Source organism: Brassica oleracea, chromosome C1 (assembly GCF_000695525.1).
Source record: "Brassica oleracea var. oleracea cultivar TO1000 chromosome C1, BOL, whole genome shotgun sequence".
NCBI classification, from domain to species: domain Eukaryota; kingdom Viridiplantae; phylum Streptophyta; class Magnoliopsida; order Brassicales; family Brassicaceae; genus Brassica; species Brassica oleracea.
The window spans coordinates 42411772-42428560 of NC_027748.1; the positions used below are offsets into that span (position 1 = coordinate 42411772).

The window sequence follows — 16789 nt, forward strand, 5'->3', positions numbered from 1 at the left end:
GCTCTGATACCACTTGTTGGGAAAATTATCCAATATCGATGAGATGAAGATGGTATTGGACAACTAGAAAATTTAAGAAGAAGACTCTTAATATTTAGGAAAGGGTTTACTACAAAGATTTTGTTTTTGGAAACTCTCTCTTACAAATATTTTCTCTCTTTGTTTTTCTTGATTCTTGGATGATTACAAATGGTGCTAAGCACCCCTATTTATACAAGTGAAGGAGCACACTCCAACAAGTTCTAGATTTCTCTAAATTATTATTTATTTCAAAATATCTAACTCCATAACTTTCTCTCTTCTTCTACACAATTCTTCTTCTATACTTCTCCACTTTTCTCTAGATGTTTCTTCTTCTTGGACTAAGGCTTGATTATGATTTGATAAGTTTTGGGCTTAAGGAGGGAAATCCAACAGTTGAACACCTTCTTTTGTCTTTTCTTTTACATGTACTGTCAAATTACGTTCACAAGCAGAGGCGATAGATGATGTTATATCTGAACTGTTTCCTGTTATGGCAATGAAGATTACAGCCTACAGAGCTTATAAGAATCCAATTCCAGAGGGTATAAAATTTTATTTTGGTAGCTGAAGATAAATGAAAAGAGGCTTGTTGTTTTTTTTTGGACAAATCTCCTAAAAACACCATAAACAAGTTTTTATTATCAAAATAACACCAACGACCAAAATAAATTTTATTAAAAAAAAAAAAACTAAGTTACCGTTAACACTAATAATACATTTAACAAAAGTAAATATTTTAACAATTATTGTTTAAAAAAAAATATATTCTAAATTCTAAATCTTAAACCCTAATCTTCAAACCTTAAACCTTTTTTTGTCAAAAAAACCTTAACCCTAAAGTTTACATTAATTAACCCAAAGATATATGTATTTTTGAAATGAAACATATTTTTGTCGTTTTCCTATTTTGTATTATTTTATGATACAAACTACTATATTTTAATTTTATTTCGGTAGTTGAAGACCCTCTAGACGAAACAGAAGCTTATTGTCTCGTCTCTTTCTCTCTATGATCCTGGACATGTGTCTGGTCATCAGTTAACGCATCTAAAATCTCAAAACTCTTCCGAGGACAGAGAAGGGTAAGAGAGACGCAATGGAATGCTTCCGTCTATCTCCTCCGATTCCAAAACTCTCTTTCTTCTCAAACTTAAGAAACTCAACTTCTCAACGATTCATCCCCAGTTGCAGAGAGAGAAGAAACAGAGATGAACCACTCTCCACCTCTTCACCTTACTCCATTCTCGGCGTGGAGCCAAACTGCTCATCTCTCGAGCTAAAGGCAGCTTTTCGCGCCAAAGTATGAATCCAAGATTCAAATCTCTTTGCTTTTCCTTTTTTCATGTGTTGACTTACTTTGAGCTTTTGTGAAAGGTGAAACAATACCATCCTGATGTTAACAGAGAAGGAAGCAGCTCTGATGTTATGATCCGTCGCATAATCCAAGCTTACGAGGTACTAACAAACACTAGCAGAGCAGAAATCATTGAAGGGTACACACTCACTCATTCATAATACACTCTTCTCTTAATACAAAAAAAAAAACAAAACAAACCAAGTAATGTGTTTTTTTTTTTTCTTGTACTAGAGAATGTTTGGACCCTTTTGACCATCCAGAGTGTGAGGCACTTGATGTGTTTGTGAACGAGGTCCTCTGCTTCGGAAAAAGTACAGAACTTTCCTTTGGATTGATCTTTTTTTTTTTTTTTTGCTCTGTTTCTTCTTGAAGATTTTTTTCTGTCCCAGGATGTTCATATCCATGTTTTAAGACAGCATCTCATGTCTTTTCATGTGATTCAACTGGAACAGCTAGAGCAATGTCTCAAGGTGTGTATCCTCCTTTTGTTTCCCTTCTACTTATAGCTTCTAATAGTGTATATGTGACCAGGGCATGGTGAAGATTACCGCGTACAGTCTGCAGTTAACCAGTGTCCTAGAAGTTGCATACATTATGTCACACCTTCTCAGAGAATTATTCTAGAAGAGTTACTAGACAGGTATCTGATTCATTCTATTGAGATATTTAATGTGCTTTGTGAATGTTCACTTAGTAGTCACATATTGTTCACATTTCCACAGTGTTTTGGACAAACCTTATGATTGTTCTGCGGAGGCAGAGTTGCTCTATGCTCTTATAGTCAAAGCTCAGTTTGAGAACAACCGGTACAGGAAACCAAAGAAGAAACAACCTGAATCTTCAAGCAAACATGTAGACTGGCTCTAAAGCTAGAGTTAATCCGAGTTAGTAATTAAGTATTTCTTCTTCATGATTTGAATTCTTGACCATAATCTGTAACAGCTCCTTCCAACTGAAAAAATGAAAACATAAGCTATCAAAATGTGTATTAAAAAAAATAAAAAAATGTGAAAAAATGAAAAGCTGAAATCTATAGCTGCCTACATGTTTTCTTATGAATCGTTTTTGTAGCCCAGGCCCATAGCTAAAAGGTCCAAAACCTAAGCCCAGGCCCAATATACGCTATCTGACACACTGTGGCGTCGTAAGAATACAACGGATGTTGAGAGTGAAGGACCAATAAGTTCCCTCAACATTTGGTTTGAAGATTAAAAAAAAAAAGGTTGAACTTAAGGTAGCCGTTACGTGTAAAATAGACCGTTGTGACCAAAGACCAAAAATTAAATTAAATAAAAAATAAACGAAAGATCCGTTACGAAAGTAAACTCCTTTATCCGCTCTCCACTCTCTCATTCCCCGTGTCCTGTTTGACTTTACGTTCCGACAATCACCAGTATCAGACAGAAGCAGAGTTCGAAGCTGAGAGATTCTTGTTCCTGTCTGAATGTTAAAAAAAGTCTAGAGAGAGAGAGAGAGATAGACTGATCTGGGTTTCTAGAAGACGAAGAGAGAATTCAAGTAAAAGAGTATAGGAAGATGGTTGCAAGAACCCCACAAATGCAGAGGAGAGTGGCGATGGTGGTGCCTCCTCTCAACACAGAACTTCTCAAGGAAACAATCAACAAGGTATCTTCTTCATCTTGGTCCAGTTAAATAGACATTATCAGCATAAAGTTTAAGACTTTTTCTTTTTTTAATTTAGTTCTTACCAAATTTTGCAAACGCTCCTCAGGCTCCTTCCCATTATAGCTTGAAACTTTACTTAATTAATTGAAACCCACTGCTAATAAAATTGTCTGTGGGCCCCAAGTTCTATCTTTTAACTGATTATAAGTAGTGTGTTTTCAGTTAAATTGATTTGCTGGATTACAAAATAATATTATGTTAGTTTCCATTGATCAGATCTTGTTGATACCTAGAGGAACATACAGTTATTATCTTTATATTACTAAGCTACAAGACAATTTAATGTGTTCATTTGGCTGATTTTGTCAATTTTGGTATGATATGGTGAAAGGTTGATAAATGTATGGAAAGACTGCAAGAGCTGCAATACACAATAGCAGGAGGAACCAAAGTTGTCTCTGGTGTGAACCTTAGCCCTAGAAGCACTAGAATTTATTTGAAGACTAGCCTTAGATGCAAGCAAGAAACCTTAAGGTAAACATCCAGGAAAAAAAAAAACTCAAACCCTTTTTACTTTTTATAGAAATATCTATGTTGATCCAAACACAGAAACTTCATTTATCTCCCTTATTATTCATTTTTTGTTGTAGGATCAAGAATGCTACTAACAAGAAATCTCCATTAGGAAAGTTTCCAGCTTCCTCACCAGGTAAAATCTCTATTCCCTCTCTCACACACACATTCATAAGGCAAAGATACTTGTGTGTGTTGGAGAATTTTGATTAAAAGATGCTTCAGTACCAAGGTCACAATTATTGTAATAAATGATTTTTTTTTTTCTGAATTAATTTAGCAATCATTAAAAAAAAATTTGATTAAACTTATTTGATGGATTCTTGGATCTAAAGTTTCTGTATTTCAGTAATGTATAATCTATTTGCCAATGCAGGAGACTGGAGGAAAATGTCACTACCAGCAATGCTACTAGGAGAGACAGTAAACGAAATCTTACAAGCCTCACATGTCACTAGAGACATTGTAGATGCCCTTGCACCAAAGAAGAGTAGAAAGTCAACAATGCCAGAAGAAGACGGTTGCCCTAAGACACCTGAGACACAACAGAAATCACTGGAACCGAAACCTAAAACTGTCAACAGTAATATCAAAGCGAGAAGGAAGAAAGAGAAGCAGAACAAACGTTCAGAACCAACTTCTCCTGCTTCTATACATAAGGCTCGTTCAAGAATTGTCTTCAAGATTGTCTCTCCACAGACAAAAGCAGAGAAGAAGGCTCAAAATGGTGAGAATAGTTTTAGGCATGCGGCGAATAGGGTTTCACCAAAGCACAAACCTTGGGTTAAAAAGGCTGTTCTTTTCCCTAACCCTTTGTTTATCTCCGGTTCCTCTACGCAACAAGCTAAGTTCAGTAGAACAATGTCTCCTGTCATAGCCAGAAGCAAGAACAGTAAAGAGACGCCACGCAAGTTTCAGGTTAAGATCAAGAGCCCACCTAAAGTCTCGGTTTCTCCTAACAGAAGCGGAAGTAACTTGGGTCGCAAGTCACCTCGAGGTTCTCCGACAAGAAGTGTAACCTTGGGCAAGTCTCCAAAGCTATCTACAGCTGCAAAGCTCAGAAGATCATTTACTCCAACGAGAAATGGAAGTGACGTGGCTCGCAAGTCATCTATTTCTCCAAAGAGAGTCACGCTTCAAGCATTTATATCTCCATCAAGAAATGGTGGTAACGTGGGCAAGAAGTCACCAAAGCCTTGGATTTCTCCGACTAGAGTGGGCAAGAAGACATCAACTGCAGCAAAGCTGAGGAGGTCATTTTCTCCATCAAGACTAGCGATGAGGCTGGTGTCTCCACTGAAGAGCAGGAAAAGTGTTGGGAAGTGTGATGATCATGATGAGATGGGGATGATGGTGAGCGGCTTGAAACAGCGTCCTGTTATAGTTCCTAAGAGGTTCTCGATGGGGAGAATCTAATAAGAGAGACTTTGAAATGAAATAAGATACCTTTTTAGTACAAATAAACTTTTTTCTTTTATCAGTTGATCAAATAGCAAGTATTGAAGACTTTTATATCTTTTATCAGTTGATTAAATAGTAAGTATTGAAGAAGGAAGACCTCTAATAAGAGTTTTAGAGTGTGATTGGTTACATAGGGGAGTAAAGTGGGGAAAATAAAGTAGAAATATGAGGTATGAAAATTAATAAATCTAGAGTGAACTTTTTCATTTCATAAAAGGTTGAGAGAAGATTTACTCTGTTTTTACTATTTTTCTCACTTTTTAGAATAAATGAACTGAAACAAATTTTTATTTAATTGACTGAAATCAGAGTAAATGAGATGACATAAAATAAATTTTCAACTATTTTATTTTATTCTAAATATTTCATACATGCACATCTTTAGTGTGTGAAACATAGACGAGTGAAAACATAAAATGATAAAACCAATTAAGTGTGTGGTATTAGAAAAAAAGAACAAAAAAGCTTGCAATAATATAATTGTGATTGCTTAATCACTATGTTAAAGTCCTTTATTACTAATTTTAACTAGTTTAATAATATAATCCTATCACAAGTTGGAAAAATGTTGAACTAACTTTCCATGCAACTTTGTCTAAAGTTTGGCTACCAATTAGGCAATTGCTTCATTTTGCTTTTTTAAGTTATCACTTCTCGGGTTTATCTCCAGAGGCGGACCCACGTTATGAGGTACGGGGTCACGTGCCCCCGACTAATTATAAAAAAGTTCGTTAAAATGTACCAATTCTTGTTCGGTGGCTTAGTGGCTTAGTGGCTAATGTACAAAAAGTTCGTTAAAAGTTCATTTGGTTCGCTTTTTTTACCCTTTTATGTGTCCATGATTGAGCAAGCTTTTTTTTTTTACCGGGTCTTTCTAAAATAATTATTTCTGAAACTAAATTGATATCACATACATTTGAATATTTTGTCACCTTAGAATTTAAATTATAAATACATTTGAATATTTTGCCACCTTAGAATTTAAATTATATTGTGTATATATTTAAGAAAACAAATATTTTTTTTTAAAAAAAAATTGGATAAATCCAGTAGTTTGTAGAATTTTGTTGATAATGTATATATATTTCATAAAACTATTTTAAAATGTATTATTGTGAATTAAATATATAATATCTTTTATTGTAAACATATTATATTTGTAGGAGGGAAATTAGGTGAAATAACCAAACAAAAAACCATAATTCATCATCTAACCAAAATCACACTCTCTCTCCTCTTTTCTCTTCCTATATTTCTTTACCTTTTCTCTCTAAAACAAATTTCATCTTTTTATTTGGTTATATCACAAATTAGTATATGTGCCCCCGGCTCTAAAAACTTCTAGATCCGCCACTGTAATTATCTCTTGCCTTTTTCATGACACATAAAAGCAATGAAGATGAAATTTGATTAATACTTTCATCCTTATTTTCAATTTGGTATGTTCTTCCTTCTTTAAATAACTTTAGGTCTCTAATTGTGTAAACATGCCTCTTGGAGTTTCTTGCAAGTTCAAATGTCCCAAACAAAATGATTTTGTTCAGATAGATTCAGTCTCCTAGTGAGAAAATAAGAAAGCAAACCTTAACATATATTTGGCTCAAGCATTACTCCTATGTACGTATATCCATGTTTCAAATTGATTTTTAGGATTCATATGGTTCTATGGACCAAGCTGTGGTTAAACGTCTAAAACAAAAACAATCACGGGTCCCACAAAAAAAAACCTACATACACAATAATACACATGTAACTTTCCCTCAAAGCAAAGAATCAAAAGTTGCAAAACTTTTAAAAGAAAGCATTCAACTTTGCTTCTCCCATTCCACTTTCCCTGTGCTACCTCAAAGCCAAGAACAACCAAAGAGGTTTTTAAAGCCTTCTCCGTTCGGCTTCAACACAAAAATGGAAACTTCTAGCAACTCCACAAACTCATCTCTCTTTCAATTGTTAGGTCTTATAGAAGGCTATGATCAGCCTTCTGGTTCCACCCTTCCTCGTGTCATCACCCTTCTCGCCTCGCTTCTTACGAAGATGATTCAAAAGAACGAAAAGCCATTCCACACAAGACGCAACAAGTTCGGTTTTGTCAATATGTATAATTGAGATTTCTCTATCCTATCCGATCTCTCATGTTTGAATCTCCCTTGCGATCAACAGGGACGAAGAGATCACTATGTTCCATGGCTCAAGAGCACCGTCGATGAACATCCAACGTTACACAGAGAGAGTCCACAGGTACGCTAGGTGTAGCCCTGCTTGCTTCGTTGCAGCCTTTGTTTACATCATTAGGTATCTAGAAAGACCAGGGGCTACAAGTATGACTCTTCGTCTCACATCACTTAACGTTCATCGCCTTCTCATCACCAGTCTCTTAGTCGCAGCAAAATTCTTGGATCGCAAGTTAGTATCTTCTTAACTAGACCTAAAATTTTCCTAGTCTATTTGCTTATAATTCGAGCTTGTTATCTTTTTTTTTATGGAGTTTAGGTGTTATAATAATGCTTATTATGCGAAAATTGGAGGAGTTAGCACTGAAGAGATGAATAGGCTGGAGAGAACGTTCTTGTTCGATCTTGATTTCAGATTAAATATTACAGCGGAGATGTTTGAGAAACACTGTCTCATGTTGCAGAGACAAACGGTGCCTTGTGGTTCAAGAAAACGTAGAACAGCCCTTGAAGAGATGACTTGTGGTTGCCAAGCGATCTAACATATACAAAGCCCATAAGATGCGCTTAGATGTTCTTTTCTTCTGTACTACGTTTTAAACTAATTTATTTTCTCATGATTATTTGAAGAAATTGGAATCAAAATATGTATTTTCTTGATATCCATTGAGAAACATGGTGATGAAAAATTAAAATTGGGCTAGTAAATGTTGGTCTGAGTCCTGTCCTTTTATTTTATTGTTGGGCCAAACCTGACCCAAAGATCATGAGTGATGAAGAACCCTAAAAACAAGATGGAGAAACATACAAAGATCATTAGCAAATGCTACTATTGTACAATGGATATATTTATATTGCAATTAACAACACTTTGCATAACTACAAAAATTATTATTATCCTAAAGAAACTTCTTCCACGGTATTGCTCTTGCGTTTATGACGGCTACGGGTGGGGACTACCGACTATTACGCATATGAACACGGTGGATAAATGTTATGCCGTATTAGAAAATCATGCGTTGAATACGGCGTGACACATTAGAAAACAATGAATAGTTTCAGGACGTTAACTATAAGCTCGTAAATTTAAACAGAAGGCGTGACATTAGAAAAGTATATATTCCACCAAACTCTAACCATATTATTCAAATATTAAATTCAGTATTTTACCTATATTCACAAGATTTTGTCGTTTAAAACTTTCGCTTTTTGCACTTTTCTCCGTGATTCTGCTCTGTTCTGTTCAAGAACCTTCCTCATCTCCCGTCTATCTCAATATTTTCAAATATACAATCTCTTTTAAAAAAAAAAAAAACATCCCTTGAAACCTCAGTTTGCATATTCTTCTTGTCAGTGGCTACGATTGGCTGGATTCTATTTACCTGACATCTTTTTCTAATTAGCCTTTTTGGATTCTCTCTTTGCGTTGCTTCAAAGCTTTCTCCCTAATCCGTGATTAGAGCGATTTATCATCATTTTGTTTTAATATTCAGTGGTTATTATTTGGCAAAACAAAAATCAGAAATTAAAAGTAAGGTAGGTCAAAATTCTTCCTCTCGTCTAGGGTTTTTATTCCTTCTGATTATTAGCCTATTTAGACCTAGAAAAGATGCGATTTTGATTTAATCCCAGATCATTAAGAGATTCAAAATCGATTCATGCATGTTAATATGTTATGTTCTGGAACCGACCCAGATTTTGAATAAAGTTTCAATCTTTTAGGGTTCTTATCTCTGCAATGCATGAAGCTCTGTTTACTCTGTTTTAAAGCTCTGTTTTGTTTTTTTGATTCTTGCAGGTTTCTAACGTCGTAGACTCAGACCAAGATTTTGATGTTGTAGAAGAAGATGAATTCTCCGTTTAGTTCCAAGAATCTAAGACGCTTTTCAAAATCCATCACTTGCAAATGCCTTGTTCTCGTTGGCATTGCTCTGTTCTTCAGAGCTCTGTTTCTCTCTTACTCCACCAGAAACAGTAGCTTCTTGTTTCGAGCCCGTTACATGTCAGATTCCTCCTCAACAGCCCACAAGTTCCTCGAGGTTCCTCAGATCGTATGGGGACTGAACAACCAGAAGATAGCTTTCGCGAGAGCTTGCTTGACCGCAAGAACAATGAACAGAACGCTTCTCATGCCTAGCCTAAGCGCTTCCTTGTTCTACAAGGAAGTAGACAAGCTCCGTCCCATCCCCTTCGATAAAGTCTTCCAGTTCGAAAGATTCAACTCTCTGTGCAACGGATTCGTGCGGCTCGCTCGGTTCTCCGACGTTAGAAACAGAACACATTCGTTTGACCTAGAGAAAGGTAGCGGAAGAAGATGGACGGTGGAGAGAGACTTGGAACAGCTGAAACAGTTCGCAACTAATGAGTTTGAAGTGGTCCGTGTTGTAGGGAAGAACCCGTTCTTGTGGCATGATCACTGGCCTGTTAAGGACTATGCTAAGGTCTTTGAGTGTATGGTTGTGGTTGATGAGATCTCGAGAGAAGCAGATAAAGTGGTGAAGAGAATCAGACAAGGAGGGGGAGATAATAGAATCATGACGGGTCTTGTCCCTTTTGTTGCGGTTCACATGAGGATAGAGATAGATTGGATGATACATTGTAAGAAGCTAGAGCAAAGGCTAAAGGTTTCAGAGATTTGTAGTAGTAAAAGAGAGATTATGGAGAGAGTAGGGAACATATCTGGTTTAAAGACTCCAACAGTTCTTTACCTAGCAGTAGCTGATAGTCTCTTAGATGAAGAATCATCGGTCTTAACCGGTTGGAGAGACGGTTTAGTACCTTTTGAGAAGAAGAAGCTTGGGGTTAAAGAGGAGGTTTATGGGAAATATTCTTATTTGATACAGTCTGCTATAGATTACGAGGTGTGTTTAAGAGCTGATGTGTTTGTTGGTAATAGCTTTTCGACTTTCTCTAGTCTCATTGTTCTTGAGAGGACTCAGAAGATGAGAAGGTTAGGGTTTACTAGTGCTTGTGAAGATGGTGAGAACGAGTGGAGATCATATGCATATAATCTTGCTGGAGGATCAAAGGGAGTTCCAAGGAGATGGATGACTAATATGACTCATTCTAGTTTGGAGGCTATTAGCTATGGCTCTAGTTCTGTTTCTTGTTCAAGTGAGTGAAGTTGTGAAACTTTAGAGTTAGGTTTTGGTCTTTTTATACAATTCTTTTTTTTTTTTTGTGGTACAAAGTTGTGTAGTTACGTCTTAGATCTTTCCTTCACTTTGTTCTTTAATTCTGACTTCTACTGGTAATTATTGAGAGTAAACAAAATGAAATTTATAGAAAACAATCCTTTAATTCTTAAACAAGGCATCCATGAACAAATAACTTAAACACACAATCTCTCCAATACAGTTTTGAATCTTTCTTTAGCAGCTGTCCAACTATGAATCCATACATCATATTATGATGAAATACAGAAGCATTTGACCCAACATTCTGGAATCCAAGAATTGATTAGCTTGAGGACCCTTTCCTCTTTGACTCTATCTTTGGAATACACAAATGAGGATGCTCAGCCGCTGTTAGTATCTTGTGAAACAAGTTATCGAAATTTCCAAGTTTGGAACTGATTGGTATTGGAGCTTCAATCCCTATATCTTGTGTAGCCTGCAAGATCTCATTTACATGAAAACATTATTACATAATCTTTTGATGATTATTAATCAATAAGAAAGATCAGTACTTACCCTAGTGGATTCTTGAATTGCCATTGGGAATGAACCAAGATCCATTTTAGCTGCAACCATTAGACAAGGAAACACAAACCCTGCGTCTTCACTAATTGTTGCAACCTCAGAAACCATATCAATGGCTCTCTTCCAAGAAGACTCATCAGAAGAATCATAAACAAAGACTGCTACATCACAAGAAGCCAATGCTTCATCTGATAATAGGAATCCATCTTCTTGATATTGAATCTCCTTCATCACCAGGGTTTTCTTTGTACCTCCAGTTACACCAGAGTTCCCAACCATATTAACAGCATAACGCTCCTCACCTAATCCATCTCTATTGTCATCATCATATGGCCTAAGATCATATACAATCAGACATAAATTTTATGTTATGTAAAATCAATTTTCTTGACCTGAGTTTTAAAACAAACAAACCTTCCAATAAATCCATTGAGCAGTGCAGACTTTCCAGCATTCTTAGGTCCAAAGACAAAACACTGAACAACTTTTCTTACAGAGATTTGCTCCTTGCGGTCTAGCTCTCTCCTCCTAGTAACATGAACTGCTGAAGATGGATCATCAGGGTGACAAATGCAAATGAAATATTCAAGACTCCTAGCTGGATCTAGTAGTGTCATCAATGACCACTGCAAAGATAGAAATAGTTTTAAAGATTTAGGTCAAATTGTAAACATTTGATATGGGATCTTCTTGAAACCGTTCTTGATTACCAGTGAGAGGAAAGCTTCAAGTGATAATCCTCCATTGCTAGTTTTCTCTGTAGCATCCATATAAGGAGCTCCATTCCAAGGACTGTTATTAATGAATCAAATCAATGGAGTTACACATAAGTAGCTACAAGGACTACATTATATTCAACATTTGCGCTCTTTTTGAAAGTGAAAAAGTTACCTTTCAGGTGCAGTTTCAAAGAGAGATTCCATCATTTGAGGTCCCAAGTTATCGAAACGGTGATAGGCTCTCTTTAAGGATCCAATAGCTTCATCTGTCAGCTCAACACTCTGCACAAAAACCAAATCAGAACATCAGCAAATCATCACAATAGAGTGTTATATTTCTGAAGATGTTTACCTGATCAGGCATGCGTTTGAATGATGAATAAGGAATCATCTCATGTACAAGTCTTAAATCATTGTTATATCCTAATGTCCTAAGAATAGTCCATAACGTTCTGAGTTTTCTATCTTTGATAAGATTTGTGATTAGAACCAAGAAGCCATCTATTGTGAGTCCGTTTCCTTTGACTCCTAGTGGACACAGTTCTTGAACAGATTTTATTAATTCTCTACTACGAGAAGGCATCAATGGTATACCGAAGCTACGAACATTCATATCGCTTAACCCGTCATCACTGAGAATGTAATCATTGTTACGCGCATAGAGTTCAAATATACGTTTTAAGGCAGCAACACAGCGAGGCTTCAGTGAATTGGTTACTTGATCATACAGTGGTCCTATTGGGTACATAGCCGATATTTGCGCTTGCACAAAAACCGCTTGAGCCTGCACAAAAACCAGTTTGGTCGTTTTCAGACATGAAATATAGTGAAAGGTTGAAATGCTTTAAAGTGTTAAGATCTCACTCACAAGCCAACTGATATCAGATAGCCACGGAGCAGACCACTCAATGCATATCTCTATCTCTTGACATTGTTGCCTTATAGGTAATGTTATTTCTTCAATGTTGACCGGATTATGTTCGTTTTTGATAACACTATAACATGCTACTACGATAGGGACTCTCACCTATGTAATATAAAGGTTAGAAGACAAACATTTAATAAGAAAAGTTACAAAATTGATTGATGAAGACATAAAAAAGAATGAAACTAAACCTCTAGTTGTCGGAACAGAGGAAGCCAATATTCACTTAAACGGTCCAAAGTCTCTTGTCTATCTATTGCAAACGTCAAAACTATTGCATCTGCTTCCTTGACTTCCCTAATTACATCTCTCTTGTCTTCTGGTCTGCAAATGTTATTAACAAAGAGATCAATAGAATAAAAACCATTATATTTAAATATAAACCTATCCACAGAATATTATATTATATACATCCCTTAATGATGTCAATATATGCACAAATCATAATAAACATTTACCTTGAAGAAGTGTCGATAAGGGTAACCGGAACATCTTCAGAGCAATATTCAGAAGGTAGTTTTGTATAAGGTAACAGAGGAGGGATGTTAGGTTCAGGATAGTAATGATCAGTTACTGCAGCCATGATCAAACTTGTTTTCCTAGTTTCTTTCTCACCAACCACAACGATTCGTACAGGTTTTGTCGAGCCATTTGAGTCTCCCAAACCAAAACCACTCATCATCTTATGCTGCAAACAAACATCAAAATAATTTTAAGGATAAACATGTACATGTCTTGTAAGATGACATCTGAGAAGATCTATGGCCTTAGAGGTTTAAGAATCAAGTCTTAAGGGCATTGTATGTTGAAAAGGACAAGAGTTTTTCACAACCCACAAGATGAAATTACTGAAACAGAGATAGACTAGATGATCCATCATAAAGATATGCACACTTTCAGAACCAAAAGCACTCATCATCTGATTTTGCAAACAAACATCAAAACACTTTTTAGAGGCTCAAAAGCAGTAAGAGTGATTTTACCTTGAAGGTCAAAATGCAAATAAAGGCGAGATATATGGTAACTAAGCTTATGAAAGATGAGAATTCAAAGTAGCATTTTCATCTCTATTTATATTACTGGTCGATTCCAAGTAGCATATCCAGTAACTTAAGCCAAGTGTCACGTCTTAGTGTGATATTTGCGTTTGTGTGAGAGGATCAACGGATGAGATTGAATATCTTGACATGGATACAATTGGTCTTCTTCTTTCTGTTATCTTGTTACCTTTTTGGGTGTTCAAAGCTTTTAATTACTTGCATTAATTTGAATACCCTATTGTTGAATAGAAAATCCTTTCCTTGTTAACATTTAAACAATTCAAGCATTCGTGTTGAATAGAACATAACATTAATGTCACAACCATTATTACAGTTTAACCATGCATCATGCTATTTTCATTACATTTTTTGACTATATAACAATTAATTAGAAAACGCGTGAGATCTTATTATATACTTTCCACTTAACGCAATTAAATTTGTTACCAAAAAATAATTTTCTAAATCAATTACCAAATAATCATAATCATCTAATTAAAACATTTCTGTTAACCAGATAAATATGATAATTTCTGTTTTTTTTTTTATATATTAAATTCGAGAAAAGGCATATATAAACATCAAGTGGCACGAAACCTTCTAAATGAGAAAGAAGGTTACCCTCTGTTACAAAGGCGAGTTCCTTCTCGATTCCTGAGAGACGACGAACGTGAGATCGACAAGGAGGAGGAGGAGATCAAGATGATGACCGGCGGGAACTACACGACTATCGACAGCCAGAAAGTCTCTGGATCTGTACCTGTAAGTTCATTCCTCCGACTATCTACTTGTGTACTTCCTCCGATCTGATCTAGTTTGTGTTGATCGTAGTCCGTTCCAGATCCAGGCCACACCACCGTCAAATTCGCAGGTGAAACATTCGATTTTGATTGTAGTTGCGGTTAGGTTTGAACGAATTGATTTGGAATTTAGCCTAAAGAAGAAAGCAATTTGTTATGGATTCTTGAAAGAATCTAGTGTTTAGCTGGAATCTTAATGTATATGATATATGGTTAAGCTTTTGATCGAATGATGCATTGTTTGTGTTGCAGAATCAAATCTTCAAACCTTTCCTCCATCTGCTACTCAGGGCAAGATCTCTGGTGGGAGTAATCCTCCTCGAGATGCTGATGGTATGGAGTTTTTATTCTATATATAAAGTTATAAGATGTGGAATGTGTTCATTTCATCCTCTGGTTCATGTTGATTGGCCCTTGCTAGTTCAATTAAGTATGATCGAGCTTTGAACACTTGGTGCAGATACATTTTCTGGACCTGGTAGTAGTTCAGATGAACCTCAGTCTGGTGGATGGCTCCATAAGTTCACTGTTGGTGCTTACAAGCCGTTCTTCGATGTCGACACTTCGGATGTTGTGGACAGACTCAAGGAGTCTCTCTTCCCGTTCCGCGGAACGTTTACAGAGAAGACTGCTGATAAGCCTGACTTGTAAGAGTTGTACAGTCTTTTTCTTTTTTCTTTTTGTGGATTGATTTTGTGTTTTGTTAGGTATGGTCCGTTTTGGATATGCACGACTTTGATATTCGTGGCGGCGTCTATCGGCACGTTTGTCACGTACGTAGCGCATAAATGGAAGAAACAAGAGTGGAACTACGATATCAATCTGGTGACTTGGTCCGCTGGTGTTTTCTATGGCTATGTCACGCTGGTTCCTCTCGCGTTATATGTGGTTCTCAAGTACTTCTCTGCACCTTCGGGGCTGGTGCAACTCTTCTGTCTCTACGGCTATTCCCTGTTCATCTTCATCCCTGCACTGGTACACTAAGAATGTGATTCATATTGAAACATCTGGTTATGATGAATGAGACTTTGACAGTGTCTGTCTCTGCAGTGCCTCTCTGTGGTGCCAGTGGAGATCTTCAGATGGGTCATTGCGGGTGTAGCAGGGTTCATGTCTGCAACATTTGTGGCTTTGAACCTCAAAGCGCATATCAATTCCGCTGGGGATAGATCGATCCTGATAATCGCAAGCATCTTTCTTTTGCAGCTGGGGCTTGCGGTTGTGCTGAAGCTCTATCTGTTCACAGTCACAGTATGATTATTCTTATAAACTAAAGGTAATGTGTTTTTTGATAATATCTATAGATTCATCCATAAACGTTCTCTCAGATTTACTAATTTTTTGTACTGTATTAAGAAACTCGCATTTGTTTACATAGAAATCAAACATGTCCATTTATTTAGACTCTAACAAACAATAAATCCATAAACTAGTAAGACACTCATTAATAGAAGGAAAAAGGAGGTTTTAGTGATTTAAATCCTCAATTATTTTTAGATCGGATGGAAAATTTCTAATTAAAATTTTATGTTTTTAAACTTTCAATTATTAAACTGTTAATGACGTTAATCTTCCGTTAACAAAATCATTTCTTTCTAAACGGAGATCTATTAAATTAAAACGCGATGTTTCATATAATCACAAAAATGACACAAAATGCTTACAATAGACATATATTTTAGTGATTTAAACTTCTAACTATTTTTAAATCGGATGAAAAATTCTCTACTAAAATTTTATATTTTTTAACCTCTCTAAACAAAGTCGTTTTTTCTGAGCTTAAACTGAAACGCAACGTTTTATTTAATCACAGAAACGACACGAGATGCTTAAAACCGCATTTATTAATGGGCAGCGACAATCACGATTCATTTATGACAAAAATAGTGTTCTTCTTCCTTTTTATGAACCTTCGAAGTGAGGTAAATAAATAAAAACTTTATTGTTTCTAACCCTAATTTTTTTCTCATGTTCATTTATCTATCAAAAATGTGAATCTTAGAATGTTAAGTAACCTAGGTTATCCATCTCTTCACACTCGAAATTTTACCTAGAATTTATCAAAAGGTGAATTCTAGGTAAAATTTTAAGTGTGAAGAGGTGGATAACCTAGGTTAATTAACAATCCAAAATTCACTTTTTTGATAAATAAATGAATAGGAGAGTAAAATTAAGATTAGAAATAACTGAGTTTTTTTAAATTAAGAATAGAAATAACTGAGTTTTTTTACTTATTTCACTTTTGATGGTCCTTGAAAATGAAGAAGAACCCTATTTTTTTTTTATTTGGGGATGAATTGTGATTGTCCATGCCCATTGATAAAAGGAGTTTTAAGCATCTCGTGTCATTTTCTGTGATTAAATGAAACACTGTGTTTCAATTTAACGGGTT

The 16789-nt window shown here is 35.8% G+C and overlaps 6 protein-coding genes across 6 annotated transcripts; 5 read left to right on the forward strand and 1 right to left on the reverse strand.

Annotated features, from left to right (window-relative positions):
- The first annotated feature begins 1037 nt into the window (after positions 1-1037).
- LOC106295852 lies at positions 1038-2366 on the forward strand. Its single transcript, XM_013731849.1, has 6 exons — positions 1038-1324; positions 1399-1517; positions 1613-1692; positions 1771-1851; positions 1913-2021; positions 2104-2366. Exons 1-6 carry the CDS (start codon positions 1121-1123, stop codon positions 2246-2248), a joined length of 738 nt encoding a protein of 245 aa, XP_013587303.1. The 5' UTR covers positions 1038-1120; the 3' UTR covers positions 2249-2366.
- A 335-nt stretch (positions 2367-2701) lies between these two features.
- Positions 2702-5069, forward strand: LOC106295002 (microtubule-binding protein TANGLED-like). The gene is made up of 4 exons (XM_013730748.1): positions 2702-3007; positions 3399-3541; positions 3658-3716; positions 3957-5069. The coding sequence occupies exons 1-4, from the start codon at positions 2918-2920 to the stop codon at positions 4994-4996; spliced, it is 1332 nt and encodes a 443-aa protein (XP_013586202.1). The 5' UTR covers positions 2702-2917; the 3' UTR covers positions 4997-5069.
- A 1753-nt stretch (positions 5070-6822) lies between these two features.
- LOC106296211 (cyclin-P3-1-like) lies at positions 6823-7920 on the forward strand. The gene is made up of 3 exons (XM_013732295.1): positions 6823-7119; positions 7202-7444; positions 7532-7920. Exons 1-3 carry the CDS (start codon positions 6947-6949, stop codon positions 7752-7754), a joined length of 639 nt encoding a protein of 212 aa, XP_013587749.1. The 5' UTR covers positions 6823-6946; the 3' UTR covers positions 7755-7920.
- A 798-nt stretch (positions 7921-8718) lies between these two features.
- Positions 8719-10462, forward strand: LOC106296848. Its single transcript, XM_013733079.1, has 2 exons — positions 8719-8748; positions 9011-10462. The coding sequence occupies exon 2, from the start codon at positions 9060-9062 to the stop codon at positions 10332-10334; it is 1275 nt and encodes a 424-aa protein (XP_013588533.1). The 5' UTR covers positions 8719-8748; positions 9011-9059; the 3' UTR covers positions 10335-10462.
- An 82-nt stretch (positions 10463-10544) lies between these two features.
- On the reverse strand, positions 10545-13239 carry LOC106302356 (mitochondrial Rho GTPase 3-like). The gene is made up of 9 exons (XM_013738883.1): positions 13016-13239; positions 12749-12881; positions 12501-12659; positions 11985-12416; positions 11805-11914; positions 11624-11705; positions 11328-11539; positions 10905-11247; positions 10545-10824 (listed from the first exon to the last, which is right to left on the reverse strand). Exons 1-9 carry the CDS (start codon positions 13237-13239, stop codon positions 10672-10674), a joined length of 1848 nt encoding a protein of 615 aa, XP_013594337.1. The 3' UTR covers positions 10545-10671.
- A 956-nt stretch (positions 13240-14195) lies between these two features.
- On the forward strand, positions 14196-15799 carry LOC106342576 (protein YIPF1 homolog). Its single transcript, XM_013781553.1, has 6 exons — positions 14196-14359; positions 14429-14468; positions 14650-14730; positions 14858-15044; positions 15105-15372; positions 15448-15799. The coding sequence occupies exons 1-6, from the start codon at positions 14300-14302 to the stop codon at positions 15652-15654; spliced, it is 843 nt and encodes a 280-aa protein (XP_013637007.1). The 5' UTR covers positions 14196-14299; the 3' UTR covers positions 15655-15799.
- Positions 15800-16789: the final 990 nt, after the last annotated feature.

Coding starts and splice junctions, on each gene's coding strand:
- LOC106295852 (XM_013731849.1), top strand. CDS start 1,121: ATGGAATGCTTCCGTCTATCTCCTCCGATTCCAAAACTCTCTTTCTTC. Junction 1,693..1,770: donor GGTCCTCTGCTTCGGAAAAA/GTACAGAACTTT, acceptor TTTCTGTCCCAG/GATGTTCATATCCATGTTTT. Junction 2,022..2,103: donor CTAGAAGAGTTACTAGACAG/GTATCTGATTCA, acceptor ACATTTCCACAG/TGTTTTGGACAAACCTTATG.
- LOC106302356 (XM_013738883.1), bottom strand. CDS start 13,239: ATGATGAGTGGTTTTGGTTTGGGAGACTCAAATGGCTCGACAAAACCT. Junction 12,660..12,748: donor CTCTGTTCCGACAACTAGAG/GTTTAGTTTCAT, acceptor TATATTACATAG/GTGAGAGTCCCTATCGTAGT. Junction 12,417..12,500: donor TATCTGATATCAGTTGGCTT/GTGAGTGAGATC, acceptor GTTTTTGTGCAG/GCTCAAGCGGTTTTTGTGCA.
- LOC106296848 (XM_013733079.1), top strand. CDS start 9,060: ATGAATTCTCCGTTTAGTTCCAAGAATCTAAGACGCTTTTCAAAATCC.
- LOC106295002 (XM_013730748.1), top strand. CDS start 2,918: ATGGTTGCAAGAACCCCACAAATGCAGAGGAGAGTGGCGATGGTGGTG. Junction 3,008..3,398: donor TCAAGGAAACAATCAACAAG/GTATCTTCTTCA, acceptor ATATGGTGAAAG/GTTGATAAATGTATGGAAAG. Junction 3,542..3,657: donor TGCAAGCAAGAAACCTTAAG/GTAAACATCCAG, acceptor TTTTTGTTGTAG/GATCAAGAATGCTACTAACA.
- LOC106342576 (XM_013781553.1), top strand. CDS start 14,300: ATGATGACCGGCGGGAACTACACGACTATCGACAGCCAGAAAGTCTCT. Junction 14,469..14,649: donor CACCACCGTCAAATTCGCAG/GTGAAACATTCG, acceptor TTTGTGTTGCAG/AATCAAATCTTCAAACCTTT. Junction 15,373..15,447: donor TCATCTTCATCCCTGCACTG/GTACACTAAGAA, acceptor CTGTCTCTGCAG/TGCCTCTCTGTGGTGCCAGT.
- LOC106296211 (XM_013732295.1), top strand. CDS start 6,947: ATGGAAACTTCTAGCAACTCCACAAACTCATCTCTCTTTCAATTGTTA. Junction 7,120..7,201: donor TTCCACACAAGACGCAACAA/GTTCGGTTTTGT, acceptor TGCGATCAACAG/GGACGAAGAGATCACTATGT. Junction 7,445..7,531: donor GCAAAATTCTTGGATCGCAA/GTTAGTATCTTC, acceptor TATGGAGTTTAG/GTGTTATAATAATGCTTATT.